The sequence below is a fragment of the Podarcis filfolensis genome (genome assembly GCF_964270895.1).
Source record: "Podarcis filfolensis genome assembly, chromosome: 14".
NCBI classification, from domain to species: Eukaryota; Metazoa; Chordata; class Lepidosauria; order Squamata; family Lacertidae; genus Podarcis; species Podarcis filfolensis.
Genome location: NC_139616.1, coordinates 30,318,291 through 30,343,331, shown reverse-complemented (window position 1 = coordinate 30,343,331; position 25,041 = coordinate 30,318,291). Strand labels below are relative to the sequence as shown.

The 25,041-nt window shown below is 44.3% G+C and overlaps 1 protein-coding gene across 2 annotated transcripts in view; it reads right to left on the bottom strand.

Moving 5' to 3' along the window:
- LOC310748833 (uncharacterized protein) overlaps nt 1–25,041 on the bottom strand; it is a 60,906-nt gene that overhangs the window by 27,762 nt on the left and 8,103 nt on the right. Inside the window, exons 8-32 of one of the 2 annotated variants that reach the window (XM_083584794.1) lie at nt 24,070–24,278; nt 22,911–23,002; nt 21,572–21,678; nt 20,647–21,011; nt 19,405–19,508; nt 19,079–19,197; nt 17,461–17,637; nt 16,790–16,998; nt 15,860–15,951; nt 14,689–14,789; nt 13,183–13,353; nt 12,113–12,175; nt 10,521–10,735; nt 9,236–9,339; nt 7,772–7,890; nt 7,231–7,398; nt 6,039–6,244; nt 4,873–4,967; nt 4,623–4,729; nt 3,476–3,655; nt 3,047–3,255; nt 2,300–2,403; nt 2,024–2,142; nt 1,535–1,702; nt 118–320 (exon numbers count right to left, since the gene is read on the bottom strand). In XM_083584794.1, the coding sequence (XP_083440920.1) occupies nt 118–320; nt 1,535–1,702; nt 2,024–2,142; nt 2,300–2,403; nt 3,047–3,255; nt 3,476–3,655; nt 4,623–4,729; nt 4,873–4,967; nt 6,039–6,244; nt 7,231–7,398; nt 7,772–7,890; nt 9,236–9,339; nt 10,521–10,735; nt 12,113–12,175; nt 13,183–13,353; nt 14,689–14,789; nt 15,860–15,951; nt 16,790–16,998; nt 17,461–17,637; nt 19,079–19,197; nt 19,405–19,508; nt 20,647–21,011; nt 21,572–21,678; nt 22,911–23,002; nt 24,070–24,278 (3,806 nt within the window). The remainder of the gene's footprint in view (nt 1–117; nt 321–1,534; nt 1,703–2,023; nt 2,143–2,299; nt 2,404–3,046; nt 3,256–3,475; nt 3,656–4,622; nt 4,730–4,872; nt 4,968–6,038; nt 6,245–7,230; nt 7,399–7,771; nt 7,891–9,235; nt 9,340–10,520; nt 10,736–12,112; nt 12,176–13,182; nt 13,354–14,688; nt 14,790–15,859; nt 15,952–16,789; nt 16,999–17,460; nt 17,638–19,078; nt 19,198–19,404; nt 19,509–20,646; nt 21,012–21,571; nt 21,679–22,910; nt 23,003–24,069; nt 24,279–25,041) is intronic. The other variant, XM_083584795.1, reaches the window with a different exon arrangement.

Below are 25,041 nucleotides of genomic sequence, written 5' to 3'. Positions count from 1 at the left end.
TTGCATTGTTTCAGAAAGTGAAAATTTAAAATTTCTTTAAATGAGAACTAAATCCAATTTCTCCACTGTCCCTACCCTGATAAGGCTAAAAAGACATGGGTGTTTTCCCAGACTTACAAATTTTGGTGAGACTGGCAGTCAATATCAAGGGGAATCAGCAGCAGGTCCTTTGGTTTGAGAGATGGCAGGAGGAACTGGAGCTGAGTGCCAAACCAGAATGAGTATTGCTCGGCAGAAAAGGTGCTGAACTTGAGTGTCTTGAAGACCATCTCAAAGATCAAGTTACGGATCCGGAGGTCTGGGAGGACAAGCAGCTGCCTCTGCAAGGGAAATGGACAGTTAGTGTTCTAGGCACATGCAAGATTAGCGGGTGGTGGTTTCTCCAGCAAAATCCAAATCTAGATGTGAGGAAATGCTAGCTTTTCAATGGGAGTTTGCGGTGGAACTCTTCATGAGGCCATCCACCTGTAAAACTAGCTCATGTATAAATACAATGGGATGAATTCTAAGCATAGTGCGATCTCCCCCAAACCGGTCCTTCCAATGATGGCCAAGACTGAGGAAATTCATCATCCAAAACTTTTGAAGGGCACAAGCTTAGGGGAGACAGAGGAACACAGGAAGCAGTCTGACACTGAGTCAAGAGTTGGAAGGAAGATAAAGTCCTGGCCAGAGACGAATGGTCGATAAAGATGACAGACTACGCTGAAATGACGAAAATGACTGGGAAGCTCAGAAACCAGGAAGAAGGAGAATTTAATAAGGAAAGGGGAAAATTTATAAACACTGTAAACAACTAAAAACTTTGGCAGAATTTTAGCAACACTTGTAATGTACTAAAAACTAAGGTAAAAATGGATTGAGTTAAGAAATATGGGAAATTATATGATGCAGTAGATGATGTTTGACAATGGAAACCATGGAAGGGGGACGGAGTCTAAGGATTCAAGGAATCCTAAATGTTGATGATTATGACTGTTGCTTGAATTTAACTGTACAACGTAAAACTGAATTAATGAGACAGACAGAGAGAGAGAGAGAGAGAGGGAGACTGAGTCAGACCATTCGGCCATCTTGTCTATGCTGAGAGTGCATTCAAACATGGGGGAAATTCTAGTTTTCTTGATTACACTGTCACTGCTTCTGTCCTGCTTTCTAACATTCCTTCCACACTGCAGTGACTGTTGTGTTATGGAACAGTGTGGCTTTTTCGCTGCTATACCACTATGTTTCCCCCCATGAAAACGGCAGCAAAGAACTGTATGCTGGTGTACAGCCTCAAATTTTGTCAAAATACTCCCACAATCTTTTCAGTTCCCAGCCAGGGAAGGGCCTCACAACTCATTGCACACATATTCTGCCACAAAGCTACAACCTTCCTCAAGTTCAAGAGTGCAGGAAGAATGAATTTTGTGGAAAGTGCAATTGTTCAGTGTTGACTGTGCAAAATGATTGGGGGAGGGGGAGGAGAAAAGATTTGATGCAAGTTAGAAAACGATACTTTCCTGTCCAGGTGAAAGCGCAGCACAATTACCTGGTTTACCGCAGCATTGAACTCAGCTGTGAAGTCCCTCATTTCCTCAGGGGGGCGCTTCTCTAATTCCGCCAAGATCTGGACAGCAAGGCGCTCATTTCTGAATGCGTTCGTAAAAACCATCATGGCGCCCATCTGCTTTGGAGTCAGGGCAGAGAGGGCTTCAAACTGGCAGGGAGAAAATTCATGGAGAAACAGATTCAGCAGACGTCCAAGAAATTTAGCTTTGGTTGAGCAAGGGCAGGCATATTCTTCAGTCGGCATTTTTGTAAAGAAACCTAATTCTAGCTTAGTGCCATGAACACTATTGTCACGAACTACAAGAAAGTCAAGTGAAACCAATCAACAATTTTAAAAAAAAAACCAAACACCTATTTTTAAGAATGAAGGAAAATGGAGTTTTTAGAACACAACCCATCTATCTGATTTAACCATCAAGCAGCAATTCATTTCTGGGAATATGTAAATTCATCCTGAATATTCACTTACCCCGTTAAAATTCGGATATAAGATGGCTAAGTCAGCGTATGGCACAAAACGCACAAATCTGTAAAAGAGGAGTTGCAGGAAGCTCTGGCTGTTGTTGTAAGCACCAGGGAATGCTGTCCCTAAAAATCAGAAATTTGCAAAACAAAAACACAGAAATATTCATTTATACAGATAGTCTTCACCACACTTAGCAGACCACTCATCTGCCAGAGCAACATCCCAAGCCAGCCATGACACAGCAGGCACTGCCACCCCTAAATTCCATGAAGCAGGTACCTGAGGCATTGATTTGGAATTGCATTATTCTCTTCATCAAATTGTAGATCTGGATGGATGCCTCCTCGGGTAACTCTGGGAAGACCTGATCAAAACCTCCAAATCTGCAAATGAACAGGAGAGAAATGAAAAGAAGTAAATACTAGACAGCTGGAGTTTAAAGAGCTAAAGCTATCTGCCATAAATAGGTAATAGAAGGCACTATATCTTCTCAACAACCATGTGAAGTAAGTTAGGCTAAGAGTTGATAACTGACCCATTAGGAAGTGAGCAAAAGGAATGGAAAGTGAGTTTTAAATATGAAAACGCACATGCTTTTTGTGTGTTTATTAAGTCTGGTGAAATAATTTTTGTTTGTTTGTGCTTTTCTGACAGTTGTGAAATTGCATGTGTTCAGAGTATTTTTTTATTTTAGTCTTATGCAATAATTTGTTAGACTTTGTGACATATTTTCTGGCACCTTATTTAATGCATTCCTTTTGGGGAAGAATGGGGGGGGTCGTATTCTGGCAACCACCTTAATCTGGGCCTGCTTGCAGGAGTGAGTTCCATAGTTTATGTATGCACTGTGTTAAGAATTGTTTTCTTTAGTCTGTCCTGAATCGTCCAACATCCAGTTTCTACCATTCGACTCTACTCCAATTCTAACGTTACATGAGAAGCAGATTGACCAACGAAATCTGAAGCTGATTGATCCAAAGGGGCCACTTGCAATTGATGGGACAAGTAACGAAAGGTGACACCTACATGGCGCGAAAGGAGGCAAAGTTGACATCGAGAGGAATCATCTGGAGCAGGTTCACATTGATGCTGGGCAAAAGGAGTTTCAGCTTCTTGGTGAACCAGTTCTGGTAGTCCAAAGCAGTGAATTTACGGAAATAGCGGGCCAGGTTTCTGAAAACGGTGCTGAGCAGTTCCAACCTCACCTCGGCATTTCTGATACCCGGGATGTTCTTCTGCAAAAAGGGGAGGAAAGGTTCTGAAGGAAAAGGATGATTTAGGCCACTGCAAATCTACACACCAGATGGGAGGGCATCTGCAGAGCAAAAATATTACCAACACCAACCCAAGAAATGTTGTTGATCCGATAAAAATTCTTCTTGTTTCCACTGAAGCTTCCTGGATGTTTGCTTTGCACTGAAGGGGCTGGAAGTTGATTGTTTCTTTGGTACTTACCTGTTCAAGGATGAAATTGAGCCTTGTCAAGAACACATCCATCTTTGCAAGTGGGATTTCAGAGCGGCCAGTCTCTAGGCTCAACAGAACCTGTCTCAGGGTTGTCACATTGACCAGAGCGTCCGAGGTCGTGATGACGTCTACCAGCTGTTCAGTGCTCAAGGTGTTCAAGACAGCAAACTAGAAAACATAGACACTACTCAATCATAGTTTTTCACTCAATTACAAAAATAGATAGGGATAACATACAATTTATGTTGATATATCAGTAAGGGATGGCCCATTTTTGTGCAATCCTCGGCATCCCCCCATTAAAAAAAAAAACTCAGTAGGAAATGATGGGAAAGACATCAATCTGAGACCCTAGAGAGCTGCTGCCAATCAGAGTAGACAATACTGAGCGAGATGGGCAAACAATCTGATGTAATATATCTATCAGCTTTCCATACAGATAAATTGACATATGAAATGGTTCAGTCTTTTCAAGGGAAAATAGGATCAATTGAAGAAGGGTTAGATGAATTAAGAAAAACTAAATGTGGGACTAATTGATGGTGGGGGGTTTTTGCTTTAATTATAGGCTATAAAAACAATGAATGCTGTAAAGGGGGAATAATAGATCAAATATAAACTTAAGATTTATAATCCTGTTTGTAGAATTTATTTTGCTTTAGGGAAATATAATCTGAATCCTAAAATACTGGTCAAAAAGGGAAGGGGTTAATTTATATTTATTTAATTAATATTAGTTTTGTAATATCTTTTGGTGGGGGAACAGCTCAGGCTACTGGGACACAATTTGGGGTACAAATTTGTTTTCTATTTTGTAAACCTCTCAGATAAGCAGCATATACAATAAGGAACATATACAAGAAAAGAAGAATTGTCATCTTCATCATTAATACTATGCAGCATAGTATTAATTTTTATGCACCAGCACATTCCCCCCTTCCTTGCAAAGAACAGCTGTTTTATTGCTTTGTTACAAGTAGGGAGCTGCCCCTTCCATGAAACTTTGCCCCCGGGGTCGCTGTCTGAATGCTCAGTTTTCTGCTCTGCACCCACAACCCACATGCCCCTGAGTCTTGCCTTCTGGGCAACAACTTCATTTTTCAAAATTTGCTGGTCATCAAGAATTCAAACCTACAGGATCGAAGTCTTCCTTGATGGATTCCACTTCTCCCAAGGTGGCATCTTTGAAGAACGAGCCCCAGGCAAACTTGATCCACTCAGCAAATGGTTCACTGGGCTTTTCTGAATGGGTAATAAGAGGACACAGGAAATATTTGAACCTTTCATTATACTAGAAGCCGCTGATATTTGTCAGGGGACATTTTAAGTAGCTGGGGCTCTGGGATTGCTCTACATGTTCCCCATGGCTTCTTTGGTCATGTTACCTTTTAGGTCTTTGAGGTTCTGGATGATCCACAGTACGACAGCTCTCCTGAAGGGTTCTGCCATTTGGGAATGTGCTCCACTAAGCCCAGCAACACTGTCATGACGCAAATAGCAAAGATGATGAAACGACACACAGGCACACATATACAATTCCTAAGAGCTTGCCATCCTGTGGAATGTTGCAAGGGATTCTGGGGCACACTTATCCGCTTGCACATGGTATATACCTCAAGAGTATGACCAGCTGTTCCATCTCATTCCATCCCCCTTCTGTGTGATGTCATCCTGTCCTGCCCCGTTATAAGCCATTTCTTCCCATTTCATTTAAAATGCATTTTGTATGCGTTTTATGCATGCGATTTTCATAATATACACACATTTCAATGCTTTTGAAAGCATTCACCAGTAAAATGTACGTTTTGTACCTATCATTCACATAAAACACATGCTTTTCCATGCACACTTCTGCACAATTTTTCCCACATTGCAAAATCCAGAAAAGTGCCTCTTTTTCACTGGGAGTCATGTTCCAATCTGCGCACACGTCTAGGAGATAGGAGCTATCTATTGTGACAAAATTCCTGCTATGCTTCTGATCTGCAGGTTGTATCTGCTCTTTGAATTAGGGGGAAAGTTCCCGCTGGAGTCAAGGGGAACTTCAACCATGGCTTCAAGTTAACTTGCTTCAAATAAACCATCGCTATTAACCAGTTAGTCAGTTTGGATGAAACAAGCTGTACTAAACAAAACTGCAAATAAAAATTTCCAAACACCTCCTCTTAGCCACATGGGGAAGAGGAGGCCTGAGTCCACAAACCTATCACTTGCCAAGCTATATTCCACTTTGTGCTCATCACATTAAACCATGGTTTAAACAGCTATCCACACTGGCACATCTGCAATACCTTCCTTTCCTTCCTTTTTAAATTAATTTTTATTTCAATAACTTTTTATTGGGCTTTATAAACAGGGATCATAGGGATAATAAATGATAACCCGTGACGGCTGTGGGCAGGATTCCAGCTCTAGAGTTCTATGATATTCTATAAGATTCTTCTATGAGATTCTATGAGCATTGGAAATGGCTCAGCCCACAGCGAGAAATGGACCAAACAAAATCCCTCCCTCATCCTCTAGCGCCCAGTGAACTCATGTCGAGACTTACATGGCGGTAAAGGAGTTGTAGTTTTGGGGGGCGAAGTAAGCAAGGGTTGTTGCATTGACCACAGAGCAGAGGAAGCGCAGTTCCCCCTGAAAAGTGGCGTTCCAGTCTGCTGCTGTGTAGGTTTCCATTTGAGAAGACGCAAGGGTCAGGTAATTTGTCAAGAGCAACTGCGCAACTTCGGTGTTTGGGAGGACCGTCATCTTGTGCTGCAGAAGGATTAAACAAAGACACCTCCAAGGAATCAGTTTCTAAATGAAAAGCACAGAATCCTCTATACAGTGGTACCTTAGTTCTCAGACTTAAACCATTCCGGAAGTCCGTTCCAAAACCAAAAGCATTCCAAAACCAAGACACGCTTTCCCATAGAAAGTAATGCAAAACGGAATAACCCGTTCCAGACTTTTAAAAACAGTCCCTACATCAGCAATTTTAACATGAATTTTACTATCTAACGAGACCACTGATCTATAAAATGAAAGAAATGAACAATGTACTGCAGTCACACAATCAATCAATCAGTAGCTGAAATGGGTTCCACACAGGCACACACAAAAAGAGCCACAAAAACACAAAAGAAATAACAAAAAAAACCTCAGCGCAACACTCAAAACGAAAGTGTCGCACTCAAAACGGCACATGTTCAGCTTCCAAAAAAAGTTCGCAAACTGGAACACTTACTTCCGAGTTTGCAGTGTTTGGGTTCCAAGTTGTTCGAGTACCAAGGCATTTGAGAACCAAGGTACCACTGTATATATTTTTCCAATGTCCCTAATTGTAGACAGGATACCTAATTTGAACTTAACTGTATAACTATGTTCCCATGTGTTTTTAAGAGTTGATTGTTTTGCTAGAGTTAGTGAGTTAACAGTCAGAACCCAAGGCAACAGCATCACTTGGCAATTTTATAGTACTAGGGGCTATCGCTCCTGCTCATTCCCCTTGCCAACCCTGGCTACCTGTTTGCCTGGCCACCACCCCTGACCCCCCCCTCCCTCTACACCTCACTCACCCGCTTGCAAATCCCTCCACAGCATTGCTGTTTACTGCCTTGGGATTCATTGGAAGGAATGGTGGGATAGAGATTTAACATTAATCACAATAACTTCAGCTGTGATTCCTGCGTTGCAGGGAGTTGAACTCAATGACCCTTGGACCCCTTCCAAATATTCTACAAGAGTTTCAAGGGAAATACCTGAATTGCAGCCCTGGTGAATTGCTTCAGAATCATCTGGACAAAGTCAACACTGCTTTCTTGGAAGAAGTTGACAAGGCGCAATGCCAAATCCATGCTGGTCAGGGTGTTTGAATGTACAATCATGTCTCCAATCTGGATCGGAGTTAAAAGATCCAATACTGCGTACTGGAAATAAGAATGTCAGAATGTCAGAAGGGACTGTTTGCTCTTTCTGCTCACTTCCTGCTTGCACTGGCTCAGCATCTCCCACAGTGAATACACCCTTTGAACATGCTCCCATGCCACTGAATGCCAAGACTGGACATTCTCCCTCCTATCTGTTCCCAAAAGTAGAGAGGTTCAAAGCGCTTCTTTCTGTAAATGCTAGCACAGCTCCGGTTGACAAAGGTGCTTTCCCCCACCTCCACCAAAAGGGGGGGAATCATTTTCAGATTTTAGATGTTGCACCCATCACACAATGCCACTTGGCAGCCATTTTGTGACTAGCGCCCACATCACTTTCTCAAAATTTCCCACCGGTTTGCAAGCACTAACTTACAGCATCAAATGTTTGGCGATAGTATGAAACCAGCTGAACATATGGTACTTCCGTATAGAATTGCCCAAAGTAGGTGAGTAGCCAATTTCTGGGTGTGGTTTGGCCAAAGCAGGCAGGACCTGGAAGGAAGAGACGGAAGCAAAAGTCATGACTTATCTGCCCAGTGAGAGAATGTCAGGGCCGGCCCGAGACATTTTGCTGATGGAGAGAGAGCAGTAATTCCCCTCTCCAGGATTCGAAAGGCCCACATAACTGGCATCAAAAATAGGTTCCAGGACTAAATTCTGGCAAGTTAGCCTGAACATTTTATGTATTTGCCTTTAATTGAATTATCATTATTTTTAACTTTAGATTTTATATGCTGCGTAAATATATTTCCACATGCATTTGCAGTATAGAAATGAATAAATGAAAAGCTAAGGCCTGTGCATTCCAAATACAGTGGTACCTCTGGTTATGTAATTAATTCATTACAGAGGTTTGTTCTTAACCTGAAATCGTTCTTAACCTGAGGTACCACTTTAGCTAATGGGGCCTCCTGCTGCTGCGTGATTTCTGTTCTCATCCTGAGGTAAAATTCTTAACCCGAGGTACTACTTCCGGGTTAGTGGAGTCTGTAACCCGAAGTGTTTGTAACTCGAGGTGTTTGTAACCCGAGGTACCACTGTAATCCCTTTGTTTTAGCTCAGCGGTTCTCAAAAAGTGTGGTGCACACTGGTGTGGCACGAGAGAATCAAAAGAGCAGCATGAAGATTCAAAGTCAATCCAGGAAACATTTAAACATTTCAGTGTAGTGTAGTGTAGTGTAGTGTAGTGTAGGACAGCATAAAAAAACAGTGTTTCTATTTGCAGAATATGGATAGATAGACTTTCAAAATGAGAGCAAGAGCAGCAAGTGATACTGAGGACAACCTTAGCTGTCATCCAGAATCACTGTGCAAACATTGGCTATTCTACAGTTCCCCATGTTGTGAACAGGGATTTTCAACTCTGACAAATACGAAAGATCAGAAGAGAAAAGTGCTTCTTTGTGTTGATGAGGAGATGAGACTAGAAAGTTTGTTTGTCTCAGATTAGATCTAATATAAATTACCTGGCAAAAGGAAGCTCACATCTCTCACTGAGTTTGTAGACATACAAACTTACTCTTACACATGTAAGACGCTAATTTAAAATTATATACTTTGGGAATGATTCATCTTATGTAGCTGCATTGTTTTTTACTTTCTGGGTGTCCTATGATCATGTTTTAAAGCAGTTGTGTTCTAGGCTATAAATCAAGCACTGCTAGGAGTCGTTTCTTTTTGTTTTCCAATGTAGTTCTTATCAATAACAATTTTTGGTGTGGCGCGAACAAATTTTATTTGGAAAGGGTGGCCCAGATAAAAAAAGTCTGAGAACCACTGTTTGTTCACTCCTCCTATTTTCCTCCTGACAGGTCTGCCCTAAAACCCAGTTCTTTACCAGTGGTCTGAGACTTCTGGGTTAGGAAAGAAACAATGTAGTTGACACAATCCTTCTTCTTTTCCTGTGGAATTGCAGAGAAGCTTCTGTTGATCCCAGCAATCCTGGGATAAGAAGGAAAAGGCACCGTTAGAATATATGCACACTATACACACTTAAACCAGTTTCATTGCCCCAGTTCATTCTGGGAAGAGTGATGAGCATGTTGGGAGTTCTCAATTGGTTAGTCCAGGGACAAGCTAGATCTCCATCGCCCCAACCCTGGGGGGACCAAATGTGACTGGGAACCATAGCCGTCAACTTTTCCCTTTTCTTGCGAGGAATCCTATTTGGAATAAGGGAATTTCCCTTTAAAAAAGGGAAACGTTGACAGCTATGCTGGGAACCCTTCTGCAGGGATTGACTTTGCAGCCAAGTCCCCCCCCCTAGCTGCTAAGTTAGTAACGTGCATTAATTTCAGTGAGTATACTCTGAGTAGGCCTAATGTTGGACACAACTCTAAATTTTAATCTGCTTTTTTAGGAAATCACATTGACTGCTGCTGTGTTGTTTAAATTTCTATTCTGCCTTTCATCCAAGATCTCAGGGAGGTTTACAATATAAAAACACATAAATATATATCATAATAACAAACAAAAACAATACCCTTCTACACACATTTTAAAAGGGCATAGGTTGTTTAATTAGACAAAGGCCTGGGAAAAGAGGAATGTTTCTGCCTCAAGATATGTAACTGAGGTGCCAGGCGAGCCTCCCTGGAAAGAACATTCCAGAAGCAAGCAGCCACTGCAGAAAAGGCCGGTTCTCGTGTTGCCACCCTCCAGACCTCTGGTGGAAGAGGCACATGAAGAAGGGCTTCAGATGATGATTCACAGGGTCCAGGTTGGTTCATATGGGGCAAACCAGTCCTTGAGGTACTGCAGTCCTGAGTTGTTTAAGGCTTTTTAGATGAAAACCAACACTTTGAATTGGGCCCAAAAGGCACTTGGCAGCCAGTGCAGTCGGACCAGGATTCTATGCTCAAACTGTCTTGCCCCAGTAACAAGCTCGCCGCTGAATTCTGCACCAGCTGAAGTTTCTGAACCATCTCCAGAGGCAGACCTATGTTTAACACGTTGCAGTAATCTAACCTAGAGATTACCAGAGCAGAGGTTAGGCTGTCTCTGTCCAGATTTTATGTAAATCCCTCAGAGGTGTTTTATTATAGTAAGCGGTATAAAACATGGATAAATAAATAGGTTCGGAGGGGACCTTCCCCCAAAATAAAGAACAGGTCAACACTCACACAGACTTGTACGCCTCGCAGGATATACTTTTGGGGATTTGCCCAAGAAACTCTGCATTCACACTGGACAGGACGACCACCAGTCTATCCTCAAACCAGACCCGAAAATCAGCATTGGTGAAGGTTGAAAACGCCATGCTCAAGCGCTCCATCGTCAAGGTGAGCATGGCCATTTTCACATCCATTGAGATATTGAGCACGCTGGCAGAACTGGGCTAAAATGGAGATGAAAGATGATTACAAACTTTGGCAGGAAGATTTTGAGAGAAGAGGGCAGGAGATCAGGGAAGGTCTTGTTACTGCTTTAAATTTGGGGGTCCTTCCTTGAATACCAGACAGGCACCTCCCTGTTGTCTTTTAGGCACTTACTGAAGACTTTTCTCTTCTAGCATGCCTTTGAAGTCAATCTTTCGCATGCAAGGTGGGTACTTTTGATTAATGCTCCACCCCTTCCCTTAAGTGAACCTATGAAGCTGCCTTTTATCAAGCCAGACCACTGTTCCACCTGGCTCAGTTTTGTCTACACTAAATTCCAGTAGCACTCAGGATTTTTTCCTCATCCTTCCTAGAGATCTCCTTATATAAAGAGAAATGTAAGGCTGTCATCATTCAGCTTGAATTAGAGGATTTGCAATGCCACATCACAATTTGCATGAATTCTAGGTGGGGTAGGGGAGCAAAAATGAAGGCAGGTTGCACAACAGCACTAGACATAGCAGAGGAATGAGAAGAGAGGGAATACCAACAAGGGGAATTTAAAACAACAGCAGAAGTTTAAATAAAGCAGGGAGGGACACAGAGGGAAATGGCTGTTTTAAGCAATAGCATGGTGGGGTGGTGGGGTAATTTATGTGCAAGAGAGTTGCACCAGAGGAGGGGGAGAAGGCAGAGGCATGGGGTTAAAGGTGAAAGCTAGGGGTGCGGCCCCTAGTAAGAACGTAAGATGAGCCTGCTGGATCAGGTCAATGGCTCATTGATCATTCCCAGGGGACCTTTGGAGGAAGCCATTACAGCCAAACCAATTTGCACGAGGTGTTTCGAATTCCTCTACAGCAGCCTTTCTCAACCTGTGGGTCCCCAGATGTTGTTGAACTAAAACTCCCATCACCCCTAGCTAGCAAGGCCAGAGCTCAGGGATGATGGGAGTTGTAGTCCAACAACATCTGGGGACCTACAGGTTGAGAACCACTGCTCTACAGTGTGGCACTCACCAAAGCATGCACAACTGTTGCACAGGGGTAGCCAACACGGTGCCCCTCAGATGTCCAGGAACTCCCAGGATTCCATACTGTTCCCTATGATAGCTTGGGCTGGTAGAAGTTGTGACCCAGCAAAATCTGGAGGGCATCGCATTGGCCTGCCCTGGTGTAGCTCATGGGGGCACTATCAGCTACTTCAGATAGTATATCAAACCAGACCACTACTCCCTTGGCCACCAAGATACCAGCCACCAGGTCAATAGGGTTCCATTTGCTAGAAGACCTTGCAAAAAAACAACAACCCAGTTGCTCTAGAAGCTATTAATTAAAATGCCATTCCATCCCATCTGCTTGCCTAAGATGGGGTTTGCTCCATGATGCAAAAGACCTTACCTGAGACAAAGACCGGCTGACTCTGAGTCTCGGTTTCTGAGACTCTGGGTATCTTCGGGTAGCCTAATAAAAATTATTATTATACTTACTGGAGAGGGCGTGAACGGACAGGGACATTCACATAGCTTTGGCACATATTATTAAAATCTAAGAAATGGCTTATTTCCCTGTCCATCCGTCCATCCATCCATCTACCCCCATACAGCCCATCCTCTGAAGCAGTCATATGGCAAGGGCAGGTTTACACAGCAAGATGCCATTGGTTTCAAACTGGTTCAAAGAGTCATTGCTTATGGCTTCCCTCCCAAAAAAGCCATCAAGGCAAGGACATGCTAATTCAAACAACTGTCATGGATGCTTAGCTGCGATCCCTGCATTGCAGGGGGTTGGACTGGATGACCTTTGGGATCCCTTCCAACTCTACCATTCTATGATTCTATAACTCATACTTGAAGGCTGTATCTGAAGCTGGTTCACACCAAAGGACCATAGCAAGAGGCAAATATGTTAAAGGCCCCCTACCCTAATCATGAGAAGAACCCCAACCTAGTTCAGGCTGCTTGAATCTTTCTGAATGGAAATTGTGTACTCTGGGGATTACTGTTATGTGCCATATGGCTCTAACAGTTGTCAGCGGCCCATCTGGTGCAGCACCCTGTTCTCACAGTGGCCAACCAGATGCCTCTTCTGGGAAGCCTGCAAACAGGACTTGAGTGTGAGATCCCTCTCCCCACCGGCCATTCCAAGCAATTGTTACTTAGATGCATGCTGCCTCCAACAGCAGAGGTAAAACACCCTTCTGGTTCCTCCATGCATTTGCCAAATCCTCTTTTAAAGCCATTCAAAGTTGTGGCCATCAGTGCTTCCTGGGGGAACGAGTGCCACATTTTAACAATGGGCTGTGTGAAGAAGGGCTTTCTTTAGTCTGTCCTGAATGGCCCTAAGTTCCAGTGCTGTGAGAGAGGGAACAAAGCTTCTCTACATCTGCTTTCTCCACACCTTCTGTCATTCCAGAAAGTCATTTCTGGTGCCCTGCTCAGCGGTGGAAGGCGGGTCCCTGAGCTCTGTACCTTTTTGTAGGCAATGTTGAATGCATCCCAGAAAGCAGCCAGGTGGTCAAGGCCAGGCAGCTGAGCCAGCCTTGTGAAAACCATCTTCACTTTATCGACGCAGCAGAGCATCTCTGGATTCACAGTCAGCTGAGCAAGTTGTACTGCTGAGAGTTCCCCCAGGTTAGCCGTCTGAAAAAGAGAGAAGGCAACAGAAATGAATAGCTGCATCCATCCACCCACTTTTATTTTCTTTCTTTTTTTATAAATTTATTTATTTGGTTTTTCATTTATGATACAAAACAGACATCACCATTAATTAAAATAATAAAGTAAAAAGGTTCGCCAAACCTTCAGATGTCCCTCCATGGGTTCCATTTCAAACTTTCATTTCTGCATTTTTTTACTGTAATCTATCTATTAAGTATCCATAATTTCCAAAGTTCATGCTACTTTACAAGTGTTATTGTATCCCTGCTAATGATTTTTAACTGTTACAGTGGTCTCTCAAGTAGTCCATCCGCTTTTCATCCTGGGGAGTAGTTGGCATCATGTTACCTTAGCCTGAGAAGATCTGAGTTCAAATCCTTGCTCAGTCCTGGAGCTCACTGGGTGCTCTAGCCTAGTAATCTTCAAGTGTTTCAGTCCTAACACCCACCTTTAACCCAAACATGCATTTGGGAACCCATTTCTTAATCTTTCCCCATATATTTGCATGGTGGTGGTGCTCCCGTTGCAAACCGCCTTGGATCAGGTCGCAACTCACTAGTGGTTCTTGACTCATTGGCTTTAGACCAGTCTACTGCTTGGGGTTGTTGGAAGGACTGAAATGTGATAATCCCTTATGCAACACCTTACATGTCTTGAAGGAAAGTCGGAATATAAATATAGTAATAAAACTATAGCAGTTAACATTTACAGTGGACGCTTGGGTTGCAAACGTGATCCGTGCAGGAACCTGCAGCATCGCGTCTGCGCATGCGTGGCTTGCGAGTCAATGCTTCTGCGCATGTGCAAAGTGCGATTTAGAGTTTCTGCACATGCGCGAGCGCCAAAAGCCGGAAGTAACCTGTTCTTGTACTTCTGGGTTTGGCGCAGTATGCAACCCGAAAACGCGCAACCCAAAGCATCTGTAACCCAAGGTATGACTGTATATGGTGCTTGTATATGATCCAAGTTTTTTGCCCACTTTATTTCATTGCATTTCATACAACAGCCCTATGAGGTAGGCCAGTGTTATCATCCCCATATTGTGAAGGCTGGAAGTCAGGCCACTGGTCCATCTATCTCATTACCGCCTACACTGACTAGCAGCGGCTTTCCAGGGTTTCGGGCAAGAGTCTCTCCTATCCCTACGTGGAGATGCCATTATGGATTGAACCTGGGGCCTTCTGCATGCAAAGCAGGTGCTCTACCACGAAGCTAAGGGCTTAAGACCAAAGGATGAATTGCTCCTCTGCTGTTGTGGTAAAATATGGACCAGACCCTGGTTGATCTTAATAGCAAGAGCATCACAGCTGATCTTACCCCATTGAAGCTTGGGTCAAGAGACATCAAATCTGTGATGCTAATGAAGGACTTGAATCTCTGGAAGTTGAGGGAGAGCCAGTTTCCTGTCATCTGGCAGTCTGAAATAAATAAATTAATAATAATAATAATAATAATAATAATAATAATAATAATAATAATAAAATGTTTCTGCAATTCTGCAAGTAGGTGCCCATTTAGGAGCACCAGATGAACAAAACAAATGCTTGCAAATATTTAACCAAAGTTCCAAAAGATGGGTTGTCGCTGCACTGTTGTTTATGCAGCAATGTAAAGTAAGAACCAGTGGGTTTTGCCAGGGATGAAAGGATAATTTAATTTCGAGTCAGCTTCACTTTTGCATTCATTCATTTCTAAGGCCATTCCATAAATGTTCCACCACTGCCTGTGAAATGCTGCCCTGAACAAGGTCCGCCTGGCACCAACACTGAACTTCTTTTCACAGCCAGGTGAAGACTTCCAACTTCTCCCTGGAATTTGATCCCATTACTTTATCTTAGGAGTCATCCACACTTCCATTCGCCCCACCACTTTCTCCCGGGAAAACCCACGGTTTAGTGCTGAATTAGATTGACATCTGCTCCGGTTTAGAGCAAACAAGAGGGTTTTCTCAGGGAAAGCAGTGGGCAATGGCAAAACTACTCTGACCTGAGCCTAGAAAGCACAGGACAAACAGAAAACCGCTCTGGTCCACACTTTCTGGCCACGGGACAAGCGAAAGTGTAGACAAATTCTCAAGTTCTGTTCTGGGTTGCTCCACCCCTGATGGAAGCTTTCAATTTATGTTTTGTGCATTGATTTTATTTCTTTGAATATTGACAATTTTTATATTAATCAGTTTTTATATCTTTGAACGTGATTGTAGAGACAGCCCTGTTTTAGATGGCTAACAAATTAATTTATTAATAATAGTAATAAAAATGATGACGGTGACTCCATTCTGTTTGCACACTAATCCACACAAAGGATCCCATCATATTTCTGCCCAGGGCTCCTTCGGGAGGAGAGATGGGACAGCAGTTTAATAAGTAAAGAAACAACCTGTGAGTGGAGGGCTGACGTTAAGATTTCAGAAGAAGTGAAGAGATCCAAAACTGACTGATTCTTCCACCCGTACATGAGTTAGAAAGCCAGGAAACAAAAGGCTCACCTGTTTTTCGAAGGGCCTGGAGGATCCACTGGGCCACACCAGTCTTGGTCTCCAATGACATCTGGTCAAAGGCAGAATCCAGCCCTTTCACACTGCAAGGCATCCAAATGCAGGGACACCATTAATCCAGAACACTTTGGTCTCTAGTTCTGCCCACCAATGCAGCCCCCAACAGATTACTCCTGAGGAATTGTGGCTCTCTATAGATTGGCCACCCATAGTTTACACACCCTGATTTACACACCCAAGCCAAAGACTGAAAAATCAGCACCAGGAAGCACAAGAATAATCACTTGGGTGATTAAATGTACTTTTAACTCCTGGCAAAAGCTGTCCGCAGATTCCCCACACCCCACCCCGCTAATCTGAATGAAGACATTTATTCCATAGGTTGAGGCCACCTAAGAAGACCCTCCTCCATACTGTGGCCAGATCTGCCTCTGTCCAGTGTGTACAATCCTCAGGCCCCCTCCCTAGCAGATCACAATGACAGGGGCAGCCTCTACAGAGGAATGCCATCTCTCACCTAATAGCATTATAAAACTGTTGAGTTGGAAGGGACCTCAAGGGTCATCTAGTCTTTGGCAACCCAACCTCTGTTTACAAATCTCCAGTGAAGGAGAGTCCACCACCTTCCTAGGGAGGCCATTCCACTGTCAAACAGCTCTCACCACCAGAAAGTTATCCCTAATGTTTAGCTGAAAGCTCCTTTCTTGCCATTCAAATGAATTGGTTCAGGTCCTACCCTCTGGAGCAACAGCAGCAGAAAACAAGCTTGCTCCATATTGCATTCTCCATCTCACCTGATCTTGGGCTATTTCGGGCCTTAAAACCGTCTCCATAGCAAAACAGCAGCCAATGCACCTCCTTCTGCCTGGGTGTTATTATATATACCCAGCACAAAACCCCACTAATCAAACTTCTACTTACATGGGTTGTATCTGTGTGCAGTTGGGGAGAGTAGGAAAGGCCCCCAGCTCCTCCACTGTGATGGATGGGAAATAAATTATCAGGAGCCCATTGAACCAGGACAGTAAATCAGGCATTGGCATGGAGGCAAAGTGTGGCTTCAGGAGTTGGAAAATCCCCCGTAACATGATCTCACGAACTCGCACATTGGTTATCTTTGTGATGCTCCCCTGGAGACAAAGAACGTATAAACATCAAGTGTATGGAGGTTCATTTCTTTTATTTCAGATTCGAAAATTCACTTTATCCTTTACGTGAATGGCAGGGGTCTTAGAAAGCTCTGCATTCGAACAGAACAATGGATCAAAAAACCTAAGAGGTTATGTGTGAGATACTGGGTGAGATCAATGGCTCATCTAATCCAGCATCCTGCTCACACAGTGGCCAACCAGATGCCCCAAGGGGAAACCTGGAAGCAGGACCAGCTACAAGCACACTCTCCCCACTTTTGGTTTCTAGCAACTGGTATTCGGAAGCATTACTGCCTCTGCCCCTGGAGGTAGAGCGTAGCCATTGTGGCTAGTAGTCAAGGCTAGCCTCCTCCTCCTCCATGAATCTCCCAGTCCAAAGCTGGCATCCAACACCATCTGGAGTTCCACCATTCCTGTCTTCCAACACTCAAAGTGGCTCACCTGTGCCTGGATGCTGAGAAGAAGGCTTTGGAGCTCAGATATGCTTCGGCTCTGAAGGGTTGCCATCACATTTGTTGCCTCTGTCTCAGCACTGACCCTGGCGCTGTCTGTTAAGGTGCCAGAGAAAACAAGCAGTGTTCCCATCTGGGTTGTTGTCAGCAAATCCAGCACTTCAAACTGAAAGACAAGGGGCAGCGGGGAGGGACACCATCATCACCAGACTTTCATTCCCTGTATGAGTGTGGTGGGCAGGTGTAAAAACTTTGTGGTTCAGACTGTACATCCATCTAATGCATGCTTCTGATCACCAAGGGTCAGTTGGTAAAGCATTGCCCAGTTGGCCTTGGCCGTGGCAGTGCCTCCTTGGTGGTGGCTCCCGCATGAATTATTTCCAGGAGAAATTTAAAGAACATTCCTGTTTGCACAGGTGCTTGGCGGCTGAGAGATAACTGACCACAGCAACCACAACATCAAAAACCATGGTGGTATACAATTGCTTCTAAACATTTTCAATGTTCTAATTTACATGTTTTTAGAGGCTTTGAAAAATGTTCCACATGTTTTCTTTATTATCCTAAAGTCTAATGTTTTATTTATTTATTACAAGTACGTCCCACCTTTTCCTCCTAGAAGCTAAAGGGGGGGGAGACATGGTTCTCCCTTTCCCCATTTTATCCTTACAACAACCCTGCGAGGTAGGTTAAACGGGAAAGAGTGACTGTTCCAAGTGGTCTCCCACATCCTAGTCGGATACTCTAATCACTACACCACACTGGCTACTATACCCCATTGGCTTAACATGATGGTGTGTCCATTGGGAGGAAGGGTGGGATACAAATTTAATAAGTAAATAAATAAAAACACCTCACAGTGAGCACTTCACTGAAAGGTATTCAGTCACCCGAAGTTCAGCAGTCTCACAAAGAATCAAAACTGTTAGCATGAAGGAAGAACCCCTGCCAAAGGGGAAGAAGAACCTGATCTTCGCATGATTATAGCCCTCACTCCCTGACTTCCTCAGTGCTCATCTGCCACAAGCAGGGGAAGGGGACTTGAAAGCCTCATTATCACCTCATTCACTTGTCAGATCAATTGCTCTGATGCCCTGGCAGATAATGACAATGCTCCTGCTCTGGGGTGGGGAGAGAGAAAAGGGCCTGGAGCTGGACACTCCCTGCCCCCCACCTTCCTGCCCCGCTTCAAATGAGGCTGGGTGTTGGTGGTGGTGGGGAACAACACTAAAGGTAAAGGTAAAGGGACCCCTGACCATTAGGTCCAGTCATGGCCGACTCTGGGGTTGCGGCGCTCATCTCGCTTTATTGGCTGAGGGAGCCGGCGTACAGCTTCTGGGTCATGTGGCCAGCATGACTAAGCTGCTTCTGGCGAACCAAAGCAGCGCACAGAAACGCCATTGATGTTCCCGCCGGAGCCGTACCTATTTATCTACTTGCACTTTGCCGTGCTTTCGAACTGCTAGGTTGGCAGGAGCAGAGACCGAGCAATGGGAGCTCACTCCGTCGCGGGGATTCGAACCGCCAACCTTCTGATCGGCAATCCCTAGGCTCTGTGGTTTAACCCACAGCGCCACCCGCGTCCCGTGGGGAACAACACTACTTACGCCATTAAAAGAGGGGTTCAGGTGAAGAAAATCATTGTAGTCTGCAAAGCTGCTGGAGAGTCCGAAGTTTTCCTGCAGCCAGTCTCTGCTGCTCGATGTCATGATGGTGCAAGCAGCTCCTGCAGGGAATATGGAGATGCAATTGCTCCGCCCACTTTTGCCCCTGGCCACACACCCCCTTGTGACTCTGGCACATTCACAGAAGATTATCCCCAAGATAATGTGGTTCTTCAGCTGAAAAGGCTCCCCATCCCATGCCTTAAAATCTTAATAGTTTAACACGATTTCCAGCAAGGGAGAAAAACCACAAAATAACCATCTATCACCTTCTTTTGTAAGTTGTCCTTTCAGAAAATCCAGACGCTTTGTGCAGACAGCCTTTTGGGTGCTGTTGTCTAGTTCATGATAGACAGAATCGATCCCTTTGTAGCTGCAAAGCAAGCAGAGCAGGATGCATTTTTGTACATTCTCCACAACAGAGAAATCCAGTTCTTTGCACACATAATTATACTTTTCTGGCCTATCATAGGAAGCTGCCTTATACTGAATAAGACCATTGGTCCGTCTAGCTCAACATTGTTTACACTGACTGGCAGCAGCTCTCCAGGGTTTCAGAAAGGGGTCTCTCTCACCCCTTTCCAGAGATGCCTCAGTTGAACCTTGGACCTTCTGCATACCAAGCAGATGCTCTACCGCTGAGGTAGCCTGTCCCACTGTCAAACAGCACTTATCATCAAAAAGTTACTCCTGATGTTTAGCTGAAATCTTGTTTCTTGTCATTTGAATCCATGGGTTCAGGCTGTACTTTCTAGAGCAGCAGAAAACAAGCTTGCTCCATCTTTCATGCAACAGCCCTTCAGATATTTGAAACTTGGTCTCATATCACCTCTCAGTCTTCTGTTATTTAGGCTAAACATACCCAGGTCCCTCAATGGTTCCTCAAAAGGCTTGATTTCCAGACCACTGATCTTTTTGGTCTACCTCCTCTGCATACATTCTAGCTTGTCAATATGCTGCCTTAAACTGTGGTGCACAGAACTGGACTCATATTCCAGGTGGGATCTGACCAGTAGCGGAGCTAGCCACTCCTGCACCTGGAGCAGTGGGGCAGGGCGATCTTCCTATGGGGCAGTATGATCCGCCCACGGGGTGATCAGCACGGCAGCGTGATCCTCGGGCGGGGGGGGGGTCCGATTGCAGTGCAGCGGTGCAATCCTCCAGGGGGGCCAATCACAGCAAGGCAGCGCGATCCTCCTGGCGGGGGCCTGATCGTGGCACGGCAGCACAATCCACCCAGGGAGAGTTTGTCACACACCCCTCTGGGATGGCACCGAGGGCGGGCCACCCTTCCTACACCCCTGGATCTGACCAAAGCTGGTCCTATTATGTCCCTTGATCTGGACACTAGACTTCTGTTGATGCTGCTTAGAATTGCATTATCCCTTTTCGGTTGCCGCATTGTGACAAATGCAGGACAGGGCAGACATCTCTAAATCTGACAGTTTTTCCATTAGAGGACTTCCCTCCATCAAGCACAACCCATGGACCACCCACCTGAGCCTACTCACATATCACGGAAGTCTGTGCAACCAATTTTGGTCGGGAAAAGCTCCAGGATCTTTGCATCAGCAACAGGCAGGAACCTCATCAGTTTCACCTGAAACAGGTCTTTCAAGGAGGGTGAGCAGAGGTCGGGGAAGCTCTCATTCACCTTCCTCAGAACGGTCTCCAGCAACAGATAGCTGGCTCCGTGCTCAGGTGAGGGCTCCAGGGGCAACAGTGATAACTGAGTCAAGTAATCTTCCATGAAGCGGATGCTCTGGCTGCGGAGGGTTTGGGCAACATCTTCTGCCAGGCTGGCATTGGCCAGGACACCACGAGCAATGGTCAGTTGGGCAAGCTGGGAGGCCGTCAGGACATCCAAAGCTGCAAACTAGAAAACGGGTGAAAAACATGAGTTTGATACAGGCAGTCCTAAATGGACAAAACAATAGCTCTTCTAAGGACTAGTGTTGACCATTTCTCCATGTCCCTCTGAGCATGCATGGAGTATATAGGGAAGGGCTCGGTGGTAGGACATCTGCTTGGCATGCAGAATGTCCCAAATTCAATCCCCAGGAGCATTTCCAGGTAGGGCTGGGAATGTCCTCACCTAAAACCCTGGAGAGTCACTGCCAATTCCTATGTCCCTAAAGGTTATCCCCCTCCCCAAATATAATGGTTCTAACGCCCCCCAATAAAAATCTAGCCTGTCACAGGGAGCCTATGTACTTGTCAGGAGGGCATAAAAATGAAGTGCCTCTGAGCATCTGTCTTTTCTTTGTGAAGCAGCATCTGTTTGCTTTTTTTAAAAAAAAGGCCAGAGTACTTCAAAGCACATGCAGAGTGCCTTCCCTCACCCCCACCCTGACAGGAAGCCTTCAAGTTGCATTCCACAGCTTGTGGTTGGAGTGAGTTACTCTCCAGAGCCACAAGTGCAATTGATTTTCTTACCCCATCGAATCCACTCCAGGTCTTTAGGAGGTCGTTGTATGAGGCGTTGTTCAGGAAACTCTTCCAGTAGCTCTGAATCCATTCTTTGGGTGAACTCTGTGGGCAGCCTGAAAAGCAACATCAAAAGGAGCTTTGTGGTGCGGGCAAGGAAACAGAAAGACCAAAATCTGTCACCTGTTTGGTGAAGGCTAATGAAATGTGTGGAGCTGGCAGCAATGGAGAAACTGACTGATGCAATCCAGAAAAGAGAAAGCATGAGATGAAATGGAATGTATGGGGAGAGATGGAACTATTTTGTGAATACTGGAATGCATTGTATCGAAATGAAAGACTAGAAATAATATTTGTTTACCTAGATTATGTATTTATTTTTCCCCTCACTCTCTTTTCTGTTTATCAATGTATTATAATGCCGTTTTTCTCCCTTGCGGTAGTTTAATGAATAGCAATAAAATGTAGAAGAAGAAAAAGTGTATTTAATTTTTTTTAAGGAGCTTTATTTTTCAAAGGGTCAAATTGAACAATTTCTAATGAAGCAACTAGGACTATTATCCCACTCTGTATCTGTACTGGAGTTGAAATTGACTTTATAAATAAATCCAATAAATCATGTTGTTGTTGTTGTTGTTGCTGCTGCTGCTGCTGCTGCTGCTGTCATCAATTGTATTTGTATTTCATGTGATTGTTTATATTATATATGCTTTTTATTGTAAATCACTTTGAGATGCCTCATTATAAGTGAATCATAAATGAAATTAATAATAATGCATCCTACGGGAGGTTGGCAGGAGTGTGAGGTCCTCCTCTTTAAGATTCCACCTACACAAGCCCTAACTCCTAATCTGCAGTTTCTGAACCAAAAGAAAACCAAAACACAGTCACCCTTTGTAATTTTGCACCCCTCCAACTGAAAGGTTTGCACAACAATGGATATAATAATATATGAGTGGAAACAACTGAATCGTATAAGGGGGAGAATAATTGCTTGCAAAAACGTGTATAAATTTGCACTCAATAAATATTGGGAGAAATAATTTGCACAAAATTCAGATGAATTTCCATGTGGACCTTTCTTTAAAAAAGAAAACTAGATACAGGAATAAGGCGAGCTATTCCAACATAAAGCTGGAAAAATAAGAAAACAGGAGAAACCAACATTTTTCCATCCCTAAATAAGAGAGGGAGTCCTGTCCAATACAGGGCTGTTCAATGGCTGCAGGTCCACGAGTCATGTGACTCTGAGCTGTTCTGCTGGCTCAGATTGGATTGAGCTTTTCTGGAGTTATGACTCTTGACTGCTTGTGAAAGGAGCACTAGAGGGGGCACATTCCCCACTTACTTTGTATTGTAAGGAATCTCCCGATCCAGTTGGCAACCTGTTGCTTTGTGCTGCTGTCCATCCCAGAATATGCACTGTCCAGAGCCTGGACACTAATGATGGGAGACACAAGAAGGGAAATAAGCATCTTATTGGTGGTTTTATCTGTTTGATACCTTACACAGGACAGCCTCTGAGGGACAAGGGCTTGCATCCGATGCTAGTCCTACTCAGAGAAGACCCACCAAAAACAATGGACATGATAACCAACTCCAGTTTATTTATTTCATTGAGTCTACTCTCAGCAGAGCTTAGCTGGAGACATGGAGACAACTCGTGCAGCCAGGCTTCAAAACCTTTCAAATGCAATCAAATGCCCAGACAGAGGAAAGTCTTACTATGACACCAAAAGGTTATCAGTGATGCTGCCAGGCAGGCCTCAGCTGGGAGAGCATTCCGCAAGTGTTGGGAAGGGGGTTACAACCAAAAAGGTCCTCTCCCTGTTGCCACCCTCAGGTGTTTCTTGTGGGGTGCAAGGAGAAAGGCCTCAGATGATGTTCTTTTTGGGAGAGGTGGCCAGTCAGGTATCCTGGTACTAAGGCTTTGTAGGTTAAAGCCAGTACCTTGAATTGGACTGAGAAATCTACAGGCCTCATCCCCATCAGCATTCTGCAGCAGCTGCCATTTCCAAACAGCCTTCAAGTGCAGCCCTGGGTATAACTCATGTCATCCCTGTGAATCCTTTGAACCATACACATCTCTTGTGCAAAGGACCTTTCGGACTGCAGTATTCGGGATCCAAACGTCTGCTTGAATCCTGCAACTACAGCTGTCTTGAAATTCTCATCTCATTGAGAGGGAACCAGAGGGAACCAGCTGCTAACTCTAAATGTTGTCCTCTTGATTGTAAAAAAGCAAAAAACCTCAGAGTGATTTACAAAAAAGGGAGAAAAAACAATGAAATTATCAGTGAAAAACAATGAAAAACTACTTAAAATCTTCAAAAAATATATTAAAATCAATAAACTAAAACCCAGTTTAAAACACACATCAACATTATACATATCTGGACAGACTTGCCTAAACATAAATGTGTTTTCCCAAACAGGGAAGGGGGTTGCCTGACGTCAGTAGGCAGGGAGTTCCAAAGACTGATTTCTTACTAATAGTTGTCACTTACACGGTAGCGAAGCCATCACAAGTGATGGGAAGCTGAGTCATGCACTCTAGGACATTGGAGTTTATCGCTGCCAGGTAGGAGTGCATCGTGTCTTGAAACCAAGAGGCAAGGAAGCCTGGGCTCTGGACCCGGGGGTCTGCCTTGATCTTTTCCCATGCTGCATTCAGCAAGAAGGTTTTGACTGTCAGTGAGATTTGGTCCCCAGAGACCTAAATAAAACAGAAATGTGGAACAGTTGGTGCTCAGGGAGGAGAGATAAGCGGGGTTAACCTGGCACTTTATTTTTGCAACACATATCCAAATTATCACTACACATCATGTGGCTGTTATTTAAAAATAGAAGGATAGCTTGCTGGATCAGACCAGAAGTCCATCTGGTCCAGCATCCTGTTCTCACAGGGTTCAACCAGATCCCCATGAGAAACCTACAAGCAGAGCCTGAGTGCAACATCAGCACTCTCCTCTCCTGTGATTTCCAGCAACTGCTGTTCAGAAACATTACTGTTAGTGCTGACCTTTAAAGCCCTAAATGGTCTCAGTCCAGTATACCTGAAGGAGCATCTCCACCCCCATCGTTCTGCCCGGACACTGAGGTCCAGCGCCGAGGGCCTTCTGGCGGTTCCCTCGCTGCGAGAAGCCAAGTTACAGGGAACCAGGCAGAGGGCCTTCTCGGTAGTGGCACGCCCTCCCACCAGATGTCAAAGAGAAAAACAACTACCAGACTTTTAGAAGACATCTGAAGGCAGCCCTGTTTAGGGAAGCTTTTAATGCTTAATAGACTATTGTATTTTAATATTCTGTTGGAAGCGGTCCAGAGTGGCTGGGGAATCCCAGCCAGATGGGCGGGGTATAAATAAGAAATTATTATTAATTATTATTATCATTATTATTATTATCCAACCGTGGAGTCAGAGCATAGCCACTGTGGCCAATAGCCATTGATAGCCACCTCCTCCATGAATTTGTCCTGCT